The 17,116-nt window shown below is 50.5% G+C and overlaps 1 protein-coding gene across 1 annotated transcript in view; it reads left to right on the plus strand.

Annotated features, from left to right (window-relative positions):
* LOC311226161 (coiled-coil domain-containing protein 125-like) overlaps positions 1-17,116 on the plus strand; it is a gene marked incomplete at both ends in the record, with an annotated part of 84,530 nt that overhangs the window by 17,316 nt on the left and 50,098 nt on the right. The window contains one exon of the mRNA XM_084311534.1: positions 12,876-12,962. Coding sequence (XP_084167660.1) covers positions 12,876-12,962 — 87 coding nt within the window. The remainder of the gene's footprint in view (positions 1-12,875; positions 12,963-17,116) is intronic.

A 17,116-nucleotide genomic window follows, 5' to 3' on the forward strand; every position in this document is an offset into this window, starting at 1 on the left:
CTCTACTCTGTCTCCTCTACTCTGTCTCCTCTACTCTGTCTCCTCTACTCTGTCTCCTCTACTCTGTCTCCTCTACTATGTCTCCTCTACTCTGTCTCCTCTACTCTCTCTCCTCTACTCTGTCTACTCTACTCTGTCTCCTCTACTCTGTCTCATCTACTCTGTCTCCTCTACTCTGTCTCCTCTCCTCTGTCTCCTCTACTCTCTCTCCTCTACTCTGTCTACTCTACTCTGTCTCCTCTACTCTGTCTCCTCTACTCTGTCTCCTCTCCTCTGTCTCCTCTACTCTGTCTCCTCTACTCTGTCTCCTCTCCTCTGTCTCCTCTACTCTGTCTCCTCTACTCTGTCTCCTCTACTCTCTCTCCTCTCCTCTACTCTGTCTCCTCTGTCTCCTCTCCTCTGTCTCCTCTACTCTGTCTCCTCTACTCTGTCTCCACTACCCTGTCTCCTCTACGCTGTCTCCTCTACTCTGTCTCCTCTGTCTCCTCTACTCTGTCTCCTCTCCTCTGTCTCCTCTACTCTGTCTCCTCTACTCTGTCTCCTCTCCTCTGTCTCCTCTCCTCTGTCTCCTCTACTCTGTCTCCTCTCCTCTGTCTCCTCTACTCTGTCTCCTCTACTCTGTCTCCTCTCCTCTGTCTCCTCTACTCTGTCTCCTCTACTCTGTCTCCTCTCCTGTCTCCTCTCCTCTGTCTCCTCTACTCTGTCTCCTCTCCTCTGTCTCCTCTACTCTGTCTCCTCTCCTCTGTCTCCTCTACTCTGTCTCCTCTCCTCTGTCTCCTCTACTCTGTCTCCTCTCCTCTGTCTCCTCTCCTCTGTCTCCTCTCCTCTGTCTCCTCTACTCTGTCTCCTCTCCTCTGTCTCCTCTACTCTGTCTCCTCTACTCTGTCTCCTCTGTCTCCTCTCCTCTGTCTCCTCTCCTCTGTCTCCTCTACTCTGTCTCCTCTCCTCTGTCTCCTCTCCTCTGTCTCCTCTACTCTGTCTCCTCTGTCTCCTCTACTCTGTCTCCTCTGTCTCCTCTACTCTGTCTCCTCTACTCTGTCTCCTCTCCTCTGTCTCCTCTCCTCTGTCTCCTCTACTGTCTCCTCTACTCTGTCTCCTCTGTCTCCTCTACTCTGTCTCCTCTACTCTGTCTCCTCTCCTCTGTCTCCTCTACTCTGTCTCCACTACTCTGTCTCCTCTACTCTGTCTCCTCTCCTCTGTCTCCTCTCCTCTGTCTCCTCTACTCTGTCTCCTCTCCTCTGTCTCCTCTACTCTGTCTCCTCTCCTCTGTCTCCTCTACTCTGTATCCTCTACTCTGTCTCCTCTACTCTGTCTCCTCTCCTCTGTCTCCTCTCCTCTGTCTCCTCTACTCTGTCTCCTCTACTCTGTCTCCTCTACTCTGTCTCCACTACTCTGTCTCCTCTACTCTGTCTCCTCTCCTCTGTCTCCTCTCCTCTGTCTCCTCTACTCTGTCTCCTCTACTCTGTCTCCTCTCCTCTGTCTCCTCTCCTCTGTCTCCTCTACTCTGTCTCCTCTCCTCTGTCTCCTCTCCTCTGTCTCCTCTCCTCTGTCTCCTCTCCTCTGTCTCCTCTCCTCTGTCTCCTCTACTCTGTCTCCTCTCCTCTGTCTCCTCTACTCTGTCTCCTCTCCTCTGTCTCCTCTACTCTGTCTCCTCTGTCTCCTCTACTCTGTCTCCTCTACTCTGTCTCCTCTCCTCTGTCTCCTCTACTCTGTCTCCTCTGTCTCCTCTACTCTGTCTCCTCTACTCTGTCTCCTCTCCTCTATCTCCTCTACTCTGTCTCCTCTACTCTGTCTCCTCTCCTCTGTCTCCTCTCCTCTGTCTCCTCTGTCTCCTCTACTCTGTCTCCTCTCCTCTGTCTCCTCTCCTCTGTCTCCTCTCCTCTGTCTCCTCTCCTCTGTCTCCTCTACTCTGTCTCCTCTCCTCTGTCTCCTCTCCTCTGTCTCCTCTACTCTGTCTCCTCTACTCTGTCTCCTCTCCTCTATCTCCTCTACTCTGTCTCCTCTACTCTGTCTCCTCTCCTCTGTCTCCTCTGTCTCCTCTACTCTGTCTCCTCTACTCTGTCTCCTCTCCTCTGTCTCCTCTCCTCTGTCTTTTCTACTCTGTCTCCTCTACTCTGTCTCCTCTCCTCTGTCTCCTCTACTCTGTCTCCTCTACTCTGTCTCCTCTCCTCTATCTCCTCTACTCTGTCTCCTCTACTCTGTCTCCTCTCCTCTGTCTCCTCTCCTCTGTCTCCTCTACTCTGTCTCCTCTCCTCTGTCTCCTCTCCTCTGTCTCCTCTCCTCTGTCTCCTCTCCTCTGTCTCCTCTACTCTGTCTCCTCTCCTCTGTCTCCTCTCCTCTGTCTCCTCTACTCTGTCTCCTCTACTCTGTCTCCTCTCCTCTATCTCCTCTACTCTGTCTCCTCTACTCTGTCTCCTCTCCTCTATCTCCTCTACTCTGTCTCCTCTACTCTGTCTCCTCTCCTCTGTCTCCTCTACTCTGTCTCCTCTCCTCTGTCTCCTCTCCTCTGTCTCCTCTACTCTGTCTCCTCTACTCTCTCTCCTCTACTCTGTCTCCTCTACTCTGTCTCCTCTACTCTGTCTCCTCTCCTCTGTCTCCTCTCCTCTGTCTCCTCTACTCTATCTCCTCTACTCTATCTCCTCTACTCTGTCTCCTCTCCTCTGTCTCCTCTACTCTGTCTCCTCTACTCTGTCTCCACTACTCTGTCTCCTCTCCTCTGTCTCCTCTCCTCTGTCTCCTCTGTCTCCTCTACTCTGTATCCTCTCCTCTGTCTCCTCTCCTCTGTCTCCTCTCCTCTGTCTCCTCTCCTCTGTCTCCTCTACTCTGTCTCCTCTACTCTGTCTCCTCTACTCTGTCTCCACTACTCTGTCTCCTCTACTCTGTCTCCTCTCCTCTGTCTCCTCTACTCTGTCTCCTCTCCTCTGTCTCCTCTACTCTATCTCCTCTACTCTGTCTCCTCTCCTCTGTCTCCTCTACTCTGTCTCCTCTCCTCTGTCTCCTCTCCTCTGTCTCCTCTCCTCTGTCTCCTCTACTCTGTCTCCTCTACTCTGTCTCCACTACTCTGTCTCCTCTACTCTGTCTCCTCTCCTCTGTCTCCTCTCCTCTGTCTCCTCTCCTCTGTCTCCTCTCCTCTGTCTCCTCTACTCTGTCTCCTCTACTCTGTCTCCTCTCCTCTGTCTCCTCTCCTCTGTCTCCTCTCCTCTGTCTCCTCTACTCTGTCTCCTCTCCTCTGTCTCCTCTACTCTGTCTCCTCTACTCTGTCTCCTCTACTCTGTCTCCTCTACTCTGTCTCCTCTACTCTGTCTCCTCTGTCTCCTCTACTCTGTCTCCTCTACTCTGTCTCCACTACTCTGTCTCCACTACTCTATCTCCTCTACTCTGTCTCCTCTCCTCTGTCTCCTCTACTCTGTCTCCTCTCCTCTGTCTCCTCTACTCTGTCTCCTCTCCTCTGTCTCCTCTGTCTCCTCTCCTCTGTCTCCTCTCCTCTGTCTCCTCTACTCTGTCTCCTCTACTCTGTCTCCTCTCCTCTGTCTCCTCTACTCTGTCTCCTCTACTCTGTCTCCTCTACTCTGTCTCCTCTCCTCTGTCTCCTCTACTCTGTCTCCTCTACTCTGTCTCCTCTACTCTGTCCCCTCTACTCTCTCTCCTCTACTCTGTCTCCTCTACTCTGTCTCCTCTACTCTGTCTCCTCTCCTCTGTCTCCTCTACTCTATCTCCTCTACTCTGTCTCCTCTGTCTCCTCTCCTCTCCTCTGTCTCCTCTACTCTGTCTCCTCTCCTCTGTCTCCTCTCCTCTGTCTCCTCTCCTCTGTCTCCTCTACTCTGTCTCCTCTCCTCTGTCTCCTCTACTCTATCTCCTCTACTCTGTCTCCTCTCCTCTGTCTCCTCTACTCTGTCTCCTCTACTCTGTCTCCACTACTCTGTCTCCTCTCCTCTGTCTCCTCTCCTCTGTCTCCTCTGTCTCCTCTACTCTGTCTCCTCTCCTCTGTCTCCTCTCCTCTGTCTCCTCTACTCTGTCTCCTCTCCTCTGTCTCCTCTACTCTGTCTCCTCTACTCTGTCTCCACTAATCTGTCTCCTCTACTCTGTCTCCTCTCCTCTGTCTCCTCTCCTCTGTCTCCTCTCCTCTGTCTCCTCTACTCTGTCTCCTCTACTCTGTCTCCACTACTCTGTCTCCTCTACTCTGTCTCCTCTCCTCTGTCTCCTCTCCTCTGTCTCCTCTCCTCTGTCTCCTCTCCTCTGTCTCCTCTACTCTGTCTCCTCTACTCTGTCTCCTCTCCTCTGTCTCCTCTACTCTGTCTCCTCTACTCTGTCTCCTCTCCTCTGTCTCCTCTACTCTGTCTCCTCTACTCTGTCTCCTCTCCTCTGTCTCCTCTCCTCTGTCTCCTCTACTCTGTCTCCTCTACTCTGTCTCCTCTCCTCTGTCTCCTCTACTCTGTCTCCTCTCCTCTGTCTCCTCTACTCTGTCTCATCTCCTCTGTCTCCTCTCCTCTGTCTCCTCTACTCTGTCTCCTCTCCTCTGTCTCCACTACTCTGTCTCCTCTACTCTGTCTCCTCTACTCTGTCTCCTCTGTCTCCTCTGTCTCCTCTACTCTGTCTCCTCTACTCTGTCTCCTCTACTCTGTCTCCACTACTCTGTCTCCTCTACTCTGTCTCCTCTCCTCTGTCTCCTCTCCTCTGTCTCCTCTACTCTGTCTCCTCTACTCTGTCTCCTCTACTCTGTCTCCTCTCCTCTGTCTCCTCTACTCTGTCTCCTCTCCTCTACTCTGTCTCCTCTCCTCTGTCTTCTCTACTCTGTCTCCTCTACTCTGTCTCCACTACTCTGTCTCCTCTACTCTGTCTCCTCTACTCTGTCTCCTCTACTCTGTCTCCACTACTCTGTCTCCTCTACTCTGTCTCCTCTCCTCTACTCTCTCTCCTCTACTCTGTCTCCTCTACTCTGTCTCCTCTACTCTGTCTCCTCTCCTCTGTCTCCTCTCCTCTGTCTCCTCTACTCTATCTCCTCTACTCTGTCTCCTCTCCTCTGTCTCCTCTACTCTGTCTCCTCTACTCTGTCTCCACTACTCTGTCTCCTCTACTCTGTCTCCTCTACTCTGTCTCCTCTACTCTGTCTCCACTACTCTGTCTCCTCTACTCTGTCTCCTCTCCTCTGTCTCCTCTCCTCTGTCTCCTCTCCTCTGTCTCCTCTACTCTGTCTCCTCTACTCTGTCTCCTCTACTCTGTCTCCTCTCCTCTGTCTCCTCTACTCTGTCTCCTCTACTCTGTCTCCTCTACTCTGTCTCCTCTACTCTGTCTCCTCTACTCTGTCTCCTCTCCTCTGTCTCCTCTACTCTGTCTCCTCTCCTCTGTCTCCTCTACTCTGTCTCATCTCCTCTGTCTCCTCTCCTCTGTCTCCTCTACTCTGTCTCCTCTCCTCTGTCTCCACTACTCTGTCTCCTCTACTCTGTCTCCTCTACTCTGTCTCCTCTGTCTCCTCTGTCTCCTCTGTCTCCTCTACTCTGTCTCCTCTACTCTGTCTCCTCTCCTCTGTCTCCTCTACTCTGTCTCCTCTCCTCTGTCTCCTCTACTCTGTCTCATCTCCTCTGTCTCCTCTCCTCTGTCTCCTCTCCTCTGTCTCCTCTCCTCTGTCTCCACTACTCTGTCTCCTCTACTCTGTCTCCTCTACTCTGTCTCCTCTGTCTCCTCTGTCTCCTCTACTCTGTCTCCTCTACTCTGTCTCCTCTCCTCTGTCTCCTCTACTCTGTCTCCTCTACTCTGTCTCCTCTCCTCTGTCTCCTCTACTCTGTCTCCTCTACTCTGTCTCCTCTGTTTCCTCTGTCTCCTCTACTCTGTCTCCTCTACTCTGTCTCCTCTCCTCTGTCTCCTCTGTCTCCTCTACTCTGTCTCCTCTGTCTCCTCTACTCTGTCTCCTCTACTCTGTCTCCTCTGTCTCCTCTACTCTGTCTCCTCTCCTCTGTCTCCACTACTCTGTCTCCTCTACTCTGTCTCCTCTACTCTGTCTCCTCTACTCTGTCTCCTCTCCTCTACTCTGTCTCCTCTGTCTCCTCTACTCTGTCTCCTCTCCTCTGTCTCCACTACTCTGTCTCCTCTACTCTGTCTCCTCTACTCTGTCTCCTCTCCTCTACTCTGTCTCCTCTGTCTCCTCTACTCTGTCTCCTCTCCACTACTCTGTCTCCTCTGTCTCCACTACTCTGTCTCCTCTACTCTGTCTCCTCTGTCTCCTCTACTCTGTCTCCTCTACTCTGTCTCCTCTCCTCTGTCTCCTCTCCTCTGTCTCCTCTACTCTGTCTCCTCTACTCTGTCTCCTCTACTCTGTCTCCTCTACTCTGTCTCCTCTCCTCTGTCTCCTCTACTCTGTCTCCTCTACTCTGTCTCCTCTCCTCTGTCTCCTCTGTCTCCTCTACTCTGTCTCCTCTCCTCTGTCTCCTCTCCTCTGTCTCCTCTCCTCTGTCTCCTCTACTCTGTCTCCTCTACTCTGTCTCCTCTACTCTGTCTCCTCTACTCTGTCTCCTCTCCTCTGTCTCCTCTACTCTGTCTCCTCTACTCTGTCTCCTCTACTCTGTCTCCTCTCCTCTCCTCTGTCTCCTCTGTCTCCTCTACTCTGTCTCCTCTCCTCTGTCTCCTCTACTCTGTCTCCTCTACTCTGTCTCCTCTACTCTGTCTCCTCTCCTCTGTCTCCTTCTACTCTGTCTCCTCTACTCTGTCTCCTCTCCTCTGTCTCCTCTCCTCTGTCTTCTCTACTCTGTCTCCTCTACTCTGTCTCCTCTACTCTGTCTCCTCTACTCTGTCTCCTCTCCTCTGTCTCCTCTACTCTGTCTCCTCTCCTCTGTCTCCTCTACTCTGTCTCCTCTACTCTGTCTCATCTCCTCTGTCTCCACTACTCTGTCTCCACTACTCTGTCTCCTCTCCTCTGTCTCCTCTACTCTGTCTCATCTCCTCTGTCTCCACTACTCTGTCTCCTCTACTCTGTCTCCTCTCCTCTGTCTCCTCTACTCTGTCTCCTCTACTCTGTCTCCTCTACTCTGTCTCCTCTACTCTGTCTCCTCTCCTCTACTCTGTCTCCACTACTCTGTCTCCTCTACTCTGTCTCCTCTACTCTGTCTTCTCTACTCTGTCTCCTCTCCTCTGTCTCCTCTACTCTGTCTCCTCTCCTCTGTCTCCACTACTCTGTCTCCTCTACTCTGTCTCCTCTCCTCTGTCTCCTCTCCTCTGTCTCCTCTACTCTGTCTCCTCTACTCTGTCTCCTCTACTCTGTCTCCTCTACTCTGTCTCCTCTACTCTGTCTCCTCTCCTCTGTCTCCTCTACTCTGTCTCCTCTACTCTGTCTCCTCTACTCTGTCTCCTCTACTCTGTCTCCTCTACTCTGTCTCCTCTCCTCTGTCTCCTCTACTCTGTCTCCTCTCCTCTGTCTCCTCTCCTCTGTCTTCTCTACTCTGTCGCCTCTACTCTGTCTCCTCTACTCTGTCTCCTCTACTCTGTCTCCTCTACTCTGTCTCCTCTACTCTGTCTCCTCTCCTCTGTCTCCTCTACTCTGTCTCCTCTACTCTGTCTCCTCTACTATGTCTCCTCTACTCTGTCTCCTCTACTCTCTCTCCTCTACTCTGTCTACTCTACTCTGTCTCCTCTACTCTGTCTCATCTACTCTGTCTCCTCTACTCTGTCTCCTCTCCTCTGTCTCCTCTACTCTCTCTCCTCTACTCTGTCTACTCTACTCTGTCTCCTCTACTCTGTCTCCTCTACTCTGTCTCCTCTCCTCTGTCTCCTCTACTCTGTCTCCTCTACTCTGTCTCCTCTCCTCTGTCTCCTCTACTCTGTCTCCTCTACTCTGTCTCCTCTACTCTCTCTCCTCTCCTCTACTCTGTCTCCTCTGTCTCCTCTCCTCTGTCTCCTCTACTCTGTCTCCTCTACTCTGTCTCCACTACCCTGTCTCCTCTACGCTGTCTCCTCTACTCTGTCTCCTCTGTCTCCTCTACTCTGTCTCCTCTCCTCTGTCTCCTCTACTCTGTCTCCTCTACTCTGTCTCCTCTCCTCTGTCTCCTCTCCTCTGTCTCCTCTACTCTGTCTCCTCTCCTCTGTCTCCTCTACTCTGTCTCCTCTACTCTGTCTCCTCTCCTCTGTCTCCTCTACTCTGTCTCCTCTACTCTGTCTCCTCTCCTGTCTCCTCTCCTCTGTCTCCTCTACTCTGTCTCCTCTCCTCTGTCTCCTCTACTCTGTCTCCTCTCCTCTGTCTCCTCTACTCTGTCTCCTCTCCTCTGTCTCCTCTACTCTGTCTCCTCTCCTCTGTCTCCTCTCCTCTGTCTCCTCTCCTCTGTCTCCTCTCCTCTGTCTCCTCTACTCTGTCTCCTCTCCTCTGTCTCCTCTACTCTGTCTCCTCTACTCTGTCTCCTCTGTCTCCTCTCCTCTGTCTCCTCTCCTCTGTCTCCTCTACTCTGTCTCCTCTCCTCTGTCTCCTCTCCTCTGTCTCCTCTACTCTGTCTCCTCTGTCTCCTCTACTCTGTCTACTCTACTCTGTCTCCTCTGTCTCCTCTACTCTGTCTCCTCTACTCTGTCTCCTCTCCTCTGTCTCCTCTCCTCTGTCTCCTCTACTGTCTCCTCTACTCTGTCTCCTCTGTCTCCTCTACTCTGTCTCCTCTACTCTGTCTCCTCTCCTCTGTCTCCTCTACTCTGTCTCCACTACTCTGTCTCCTCTACTCTGTCTCCTCTCCTCTGTCTCCTATCCTCTGTCTCCTCTACTCTGTCTCCTCTCCTCTGTCTCCTCTACTCTGTCTCCTCTCCTCTGTCTCCTCTACTCTGTATCCTCTACTCTGTCTCCTCTACTCTGTCTCCTCTCCTCTGTCTCCTCTCCTCTGTCTCCTCTACTCTGTCTCCTCTACTCTGTCTCCTCTACTCTGTCTCCACTACTCTGTCTCCTCTACTCTGTCTCCTCTCCTCTGTCTCCTCTCCTCTGTCTCCTCTACTCTGTCTCCTCTACTCTGTCTCCTCTCCTCTGTCTCCTCTACTCTGTCTCCTCTCCTCTGTCTCCTCTCCTCTGTCTCCTCTCCTCTGTCTCCTCTCCTCTGTCTCCTCTCCTCTGTCTCCTCTACTCTGTCTCCTCTCCTCTGTCTCCTCTACTCTGTCTCCTCTCCTCTGTCTCCTCTACTCTGTCTCCTCTGTCTCCTCTACTCTGTCTCCTCTACTCTGTCTCCTCTCCTCTGTCTCCTCTACTCTGTCTCCTCTGTCTCCTCTACTCTGTCTCCTCTACTCTGTCTCCTCTCCTCTATCTCCTCTACTCTGTCTCCTCTACTCTGTCTCCTCTCCTCTGTCTCCTCTGTCTCCTCTACTCTGTCTCCTCTCCTCTGTCTCCTCTCCTCTGTCTCCTCTCCTCTGTCTCCTCTCCTCTGTCTCCTCTACTCTGTCTCCTCTCCTCTGTCTCCTCTCCTCTGTCTCCTCTACTCTGTCTCCTCTACTCTGTCTCCTCTCCTCTATCTCCTCTACTCTGTCTCCTCTACTCTGTCTCCTCTCCTCTGTCTCCTCTGTCTCCTCTACTCTGTCTCCACTACTCTGTCTCCTCTACTCTGTCTCCTCTCCTCTGTCTCCTCTCCTCTGTCTCCTCTACTCTGTCTCCTCTACTCTGTCTCCTCTACTCTGTCTCCTCTACTCTGTCTCCTCTACTCTGTCTCCTCTCCTCTGTCTCCTCTACTCTGTCTCCTCTACTCTGTCTCCTCTACTCTGTCTCCTCTACTCTGTCTCCTCTACTCTGTCTCCTCTACTCTGTCTCCTCTCCTCTGTCTCCTCTACTCTGTCTCCTCTCCTCTGTCTCCTCTCCTCTGTCTTCTCTACTCTGTCGCCTCTACTCTGTCTCCTCTACTCTGTCTCCTCTACTCTGTCTCCTCTACTCTGTCTCCTCTACTCTGTCTCCTCTCCTCTGTCTCCTCTACTCTGTCTCCTCTACTCTGTCTCCTCTACTATGTCTCCTCTACTCTGTCTCCTCTACTCTCTCTCCTCTACTCTGTCTACTCTACTCTGTCTCCTCTACTCTGTCTCATCTACTCTGTCTCCTCTACTCTGTCTCCTCTCCTCTGTCTCCTCTACTCTCTCTCCTCTACTCTGTCTACTCTACTCTGTCTCCTCTACTCTGTCTCCTCTACTCTGTCTCCTCTCCTCTGTCTCCTCTACTCTGTCTCCTCTACTCTGTCTCCTCTCCTCTGTCTCCTCTACTCTGTCTCCTCTACTCTGTCTCCTCTACTCTCTCTCCTCTCCTCTACTCTGTCTCCTCTGTCTCCTCTCCTCTGTCTCCTCTACTCTGTCTCCTCTACTCTGTCTCCACTACCCTGTCTCCTCTACGCTGTCTCCTCTACTCTGTCTCCTCTGTCTCCTCTACTCTGTCTCCTCTCCTCTGTCTCCTCTACTCTGTCTCCTCTACTCTGTCTCCTCTCCTCTGTCTCCTCTCCTCTGTCTCCTCTACTCTGTCTCCTCTCCTCTGTCTCCTCTACTCTGTCTCCTCTACTCTGTCTCCTCTCCTCTGTCTCCTCTACTCTGTCTCCTCTACTCTGTCTCCTCTCCTGTCTCCTCTCCTCTGTCTCCTCTACTCTGTCTCCTCTCCTCTGTCTCCTCTACTCTGTCTCCTCTCCTCTGTCTCCTCTACTCTGTCTCCTCTCCTCTGTCTCCTCTACTCTGTCTCCTCTCCTCTGTCTCCTCTCCTCTGTCTCCTCTCCTCTGTCTCCTCTCCTCTGTCTCCTCTACTCTGTCTCCTCTCCTCTGTCTCCTCTACTCTGTCTCCTCTACTCTGTCTCCTCTGTCTCCTCTCCTCTGTCTCCTCTCCTCTGTCTCCTCTACTCTGTCTCCTCTCCTCTGTCTCCTCTCCTCTGTCTCCTCTACTCTGTCTCCTCTGTCTCCTCTACTCTGTCTACTCTACTCTGTCTCCTCTGTCTCCTCTACTCTGTCTCCTCTACTCTGTCTCCTCTCCTCTGTCTCCTCTCCTCTGTCTCCTCTACTGTCTCCTCTACTCTGTCTCCTCTGTCTCCTCTCCTCTGTCTCCTCTACTCTGTCTCCACTACTCTGTCTCCTCTACTCTGTCTCCTCTCCTCTGTCTCCTATCCTCTGTCTCCTCTACTCTGTCTCCTCTCCTCTGTCTCCTCTACTCTGTCTCCTCTCCTCTGTCTCCTCTACTCTGTATCCTCTACTCTGTCTCCTCTACTCTGTCTCCTCTCCTCTGTCTCCTCTCCTCTGTCTCCTCTACTCTGTCTCCTCTACTCTGTCTCCTCTACTCTGTCTCCACTACTCTGTCTCCTCTACTCTGTCTCCTCTCCTCTGTCTCCTCTCCTCTGTCTCCTCTACTCTGTCTCCTCTACTCTGTCTCCTCTCCTCTGTCTCCTCTCCTCTGTCTCCTCTACTCTGTCTCCTCTCCTCTGTCTCCTCTCCTCTGTCTCCTCTCCTCTGTCTCCTCTCCTCTGTCTCCTCTCCTCTGTCTCCTCTACTCTGTCTCCTCTCCTCTGTCTCCTCTACTCTGTCTCCTCTCCTCTGTCTCCTCTACTCTGTCTCCTCTGTCTCCTCTACTCTGTCTCCTCTACTCTGTCTCCTCTCCTCTGTCTCCTCTACTCTGTCTCCTCTGTCTCCTCTACTCTGTCTCCTCTACTCTGTCTCCTCTCCTCTATCTCCTCTACTCTGTCTCCTCTACTCTGTCTCCTCTCCTCTGTCTCCTCTGTCTCCTCTACTCTGTCTCCTCTCCTCTGTCTCCTCTCCTCTGTCTCCTCTCCTCTGTCTCCTCTCCTCTGTCTCCTCTACTCTGTCTCCTCTCCTCTGTCTCCTCTCCTCTGTCTCCTCTACTCTGTCTCCTCTACTCTGTCTCCTCTCCTCTATCTCCTCTACTCTGTCTCCTCTACTCTGTCTCCTCTACTCTGTCTCCTCTCCTCTGTCTCCTCTGTCTCCTCTACTCTGTCTCCTCTACTCTGTCTCCTCTCCTCTGTCTCCTCTCCTCTGTCTCCTCTACTCTGTCTCCTCTACTCTGTCTCCTCTCCTCTGTCTCCTCTACTCTGTCTCCTCTACTCTGTCTCCTCTACTCTGTCTCCTCTCCTCTATCTCCTCTACTCTGTCTCCTCTACTCTGTCTCCTCTCCTCTGTCTCCTCTCCTCTGTCTCCTCTGTCTCCTCTACTCTGTCTCCTCTCCTCTGTCTCCTCTCCTCTGTCTCCTCTCCTCTGTCTCCTCTACTCTGTCTCCTCTCCTCTGTCTCCTCTCCTCTGTCTCCTCTACTCTGTCTCCTCTACTCTGTCTCCTCTCCTCTATCTCCTCTACTCTGTCTCCTCTACTCTGTCTCCTCTCCTCTGTCTCCTCTCCTCTGTCTCCTCTGTCTCCTCTACTCTATCTCCTCTCCTCTGTCTCCTCTCCTCTGTCTCCTCTCCTCTGTCTCCTCTACTCTGTCTCCTCTCCTCTGTCTCCTCTACTCTGTCTCCTCTACTCTGTCTCCTCTGTCTCCTCTCCTCTGTCTCCTCTACTCTGTCTCCTCTGTCTCCTCTACTCTGTCCCCTCTACTCTGTCTCCTCTGTCTCCTCTCCTCTGTCTCCTCTCCTCTGTCTCCTCTACTCTGTCTCCTCTCCTCTGTCTCCTCTGTCTCCTCTCCTCTGTCTCCTCTACTCTCTCTACTCTACTCTGTCTCCTCTCCTCTGTCTCCTCTGTCTCCTCTCCTCTGTCTCCTCTACTCTCTCTACTCTACTCTGTCTCCTCTACTCTGTCTCCTCTACTCTGTCTCCTCTACTCTGTCTCCTCTACTCTGTCTCTGCTCCATTTCTATCTATCTATCTACGTATCTATCTATCTATCTATCTATCTATCTATCTATCTTTTTTTTTTTTTTTAATGTTATGAGTTCTTTGGACATAATGTCCTTGCTTGTGTGTTTCAGGAGGCTGACCTGTTGCAGTGTGAGCTTGAGGCGGCTCGTCGATACCTGGAAGGAAAGTTTGAAGCTCTGAAGATTCTCCAGGGACAGGTGTGCTGCCACACAGACACGCATGTACTGCCACACAGACACGCATGTACTGCCACACAGACACGCATGTACTGCCACACAGACACGCATGTACTGCCACACAGACACGCATGTACTGCCACACAGACACACATGTACTGCCACACAGACACGCATGTACTGCCACACAGACACACATGTACTGCCACACAGACACGCATGTACTGCCACATAGACACGCATTTACTGCCACACAGACACGCATGTACTGCCACACAGACACGCATGTACTGCCACACAGACACGCATGTACTGCCACACAGACACACATGTACTGCCACACAGACACACATGTACTGCCGCCACAGACACGCATGTACTGCCACACAGACACACATGTACTGCCACACAGACACGCATGTACTGCCACACAGACACACATGTACTGCCACATAGACAAGCATGTACTGCCACACAGACACGCATGTACTGCCGCCACAGACACGCATGTACTGCCACACAGACACACATGTACTGCCGCCACAGACACGCATGTACTGCCACACAGACACACATGTACTGCCACACAGACACACACGTACACATTCACACGTTTATGTCACAATACAGAAGCTTAACCCTTTCACTGCCACACAGACACGCATGTACACATTCACACTTTTATGTCACAATACAGAAGGTTAACCCTTTCACTGCCACACAGACACACATGTACACATTAACACCTTTTACGCAGTCATCACTATTTTCGCTTTGTGTCAAATGTTTTATGTCGGACACATTCTGGGTAAAAGAAAATGTTTGGTACATAAAACATGCATGGTAATTGTTTGTAACAATTCAATGCAGACTCGATGCAACATGTTTTAACCCTTTCACTACCACACTACCAAAGGGTTAACCCTTTCACTGCAGCAATACAGAAGGTTAACGTAGGACAATTGTAACGCTATATTTATCTAGTTTAGAATATGATACTTATTCACAGCAACAGCTTGCTGACATGTGGACACGGTTGGTCTTTACATCATTTGGGTCTAGAATAGATGATCAGGTTTCCTTGACAACACGTTCCTGTCCACACGATCACAGGTATTAATGACACCGGGGTTTTTTAAATTATGCAAAAACATAAAACTCTGTCCACACGACTGGTTTAAACTCCGTACCCAGTGACGTCATATACATGTAGTACAATGCCAAAGCAGTAGGTGGCGATGTTGTTCAGACATGAAGGCCATTTCAACCAATCAGAAAAGGTTGAACGCTCACTACACTTCCTGCTTAAAAACAACAAAGTCGCCATCTTTAAATACCTCGCGTTAGCCATTTAGCCAACGTAGCATTTATTTTTCAGCAAAGAAAGTGCAATAAAAGTGCAATAAACAAACGGATACATTCACTGTGTGTTCTGCCTCATTTGTTGATGAAACAAAACCAACATCAACACAATTTACCACCAAGAGCGGATAGTTTAGTCTCACAAAAAGATCTCCGGTGTTGTTAGCTTCATGCTAATGTGAATGGCATTCTCCATGTATAGTTAGCATCGAGGCTAGCTGAGGCTAGCATCTGCAATTTTGTTAGCTTACATGCTAACGTAATAATGTGGTAACGTTAACGCTAGTTGAATGAATGGATGCAAACGTTATTTAACACATTGCAGAATGGGTACAATACAATACGGCTCAATACAAACAATTGTTAAGGGGGTGCAGTCTGGACTGGGTTCCTTATAACAATAACTTGACAACACATGAGTTTAGTTTAGCCGCAGCTACAGGTTTTACTCTGGTCAGGTCAGGAATGCGACAACAGACATCATCATCAGTCGATCACAACACTCTTCAACACAGACGATACATTTCCAACAAAAGTTTGTTACAATAATTTTCGCTACATGGGAGAGCTCTGCTGTAAACACTGGGAATAACCTCGGTTGCTATGCCCACACGCACCCACTGAAACCGGGATGTGCGCAAAACTGCACCCTGGACTCCGGTTTTCTAAGACCGCGGTTGCAGTGTAGCAAAACCCCGGTTGTGTGTGGGTGAACAGTGCAACTGTGCACATACAATCACGGTTACATTAAACCCAGCGCTCGTGTAGACAGCCCCTAAGAGTCCAGAGATCTCTCGAAGCCAGACAACTACCGTGGCATGAAGTCTGACATGTGTCATTGCAAAGATGTACAATCGCATGATACTCAACCGGATACGAAACGCCATCGACCCCCACCTCAGGGAGAACCTAAATGGTTTCCGAGAGAAAAGGACCACTGTGGCCCAGATTTTGGCCTTGAGGAGAATCATCGAGGAGGTGAAGAAGAACAACCCGACAGCGGTACTGTGCTTTATCGAAAGGCTTTTGACTCGATACACAGAGCCGTGATGATGAGGATACTCAAGGCCTACGGAGTCCCTCCCAATCTACTCCGGGCCATAGGGACCATGCACATGGGTACAAGGGCCAAGGTGGTAACCCCAGACGGCAACAGTGAAGAGTTTGACACCCTGGCTGGGGTGATGCAAGGGGACACCCTTGCCCCCTTCCTTTTCGTCATAGTCCTCGACTATGCGCTCAGGAAGGCCATCAATGGACGGGAGCAGGAACTCGGTCTCACAATAACCCCAAGGAGATGGAGACGACACCCCACCATAGTCCTAACAGACCTGGACTACGCGGACGGCATCAGCCTGCTCTCTGACCGTGTAGAGCAGGCACAGGAACTCCTGTGCAGAGTGGAGACGCAGTGCGCCAAGGTTGGCATCAAGGTTGGCCTTAGTGCTAAGGGTGAGCGAGAAAGTGGCAGTCAGGAGAATGAGGCTGGCAGGTCACTGCCAGAGACACCGTGAGCTGCCAACCAGCAAGCTTGTGCTGTGGGAGCCAACACACGGGCATCGATCACGAGGACATCCCACACTAACCTACGTGGACGTACCCACTGGAAGCACCGATGGAGGGCCCGTCCGAGGACGACCTAGATAGATAGATGGACCAGAATTCTATTTGGACCAATTGGGCACACTGTGCTTTACTGAATTTAAATTCTTGATTCTTAATAACATACTGATACAGTTCTGTACGGTACGTTCTGTAATGATATACAGTATATACAGCGTCACCTAGGGTTGGGGTACCGAGCTCTGTACTTTTAAGGCTGCCGACCAAATTACGCCAACTACCGAGGATCAATTCACGTTAAGTCAATCGGTACCTTGAGAGCAGGTCGATTAAGACCCGCCCAGGTGGAAAAGAATCAGAATTCCAATGACGTGCAATTGTCATTTCATAATAGACACAGACCAGTGCGGACCTTCAATTTTAGAAGCTATGGCATCTAGCTCTTCAGCCCTGCGTTCGACAGCCCTGTGACGTGTGCAGTGAAAACCCCTCGAGCAACAGGTCAATTAATGCGTCTAACATGCTTTGCATCCTCACCATTCCTGTATGCCCACATTTAAAAAAAAATTATAATCTCTCTTTATTGGTAACATCAAATGACAACAAGTTGCGGCATGAGGGTCAACATTATAAAATGTGTTCACAAACGGCAACAAGTTGTCCATGAATGAACTATTCCCATTTATTTTTCTTTTTTTCCCCTTTGCTATTCCTTATAAAGTTAACGTGTTATTAATTTGTTTAAAATAAAGCATCCACCCAACCGCCCGACAAGTAACAATAGTAACAGCAACAATTGTATACAATATGCCCACATTTTAACATAAAAAAAATATTTTTTTTATATAAATTAAAGGAGAACTATTTTACTATTTCTTTCACTATTTGGGCACTTTTACACAATTCCTGTGAGTCTATGGAACACCTCTGTAATATATATATTTTTTTTATTCATTGTTTTGTATTTCTAATCAAGTCCTCAAAAACAGCATTTTTCTACCTCAAGATTTCGAGCTGTTTTGAGCCTGGGCTGCAGGTGCCACCTAAACCACTGCGGAGCGTCGTCGTCTATCTCAACATTAACATGCAGCAGTGACTATATGACATCACATATAGGCACATTTTCAAACGACTCAGTTCAGTGAGGGTGAATATTGTGAGAGGAGAATTGGAAGAATGCGCCAATATGAGAATTTTGAGACATAGATCATATTAATATAAGTTCACATAGCTAGGAAACAATGCTAAAC

This window comes from Notolepis coatsorum, assembly GCF_963971535.1.
Source record: "Notolepis coatsorum genome assembly, chromosome: 3".
Classification (NCBI taxonomy): Eukaryota; Metazoa; Chordata; class Actinopteri; order Aulopiformes; family Paralepididae; genus Notolepis; species Notolepis coatsorum.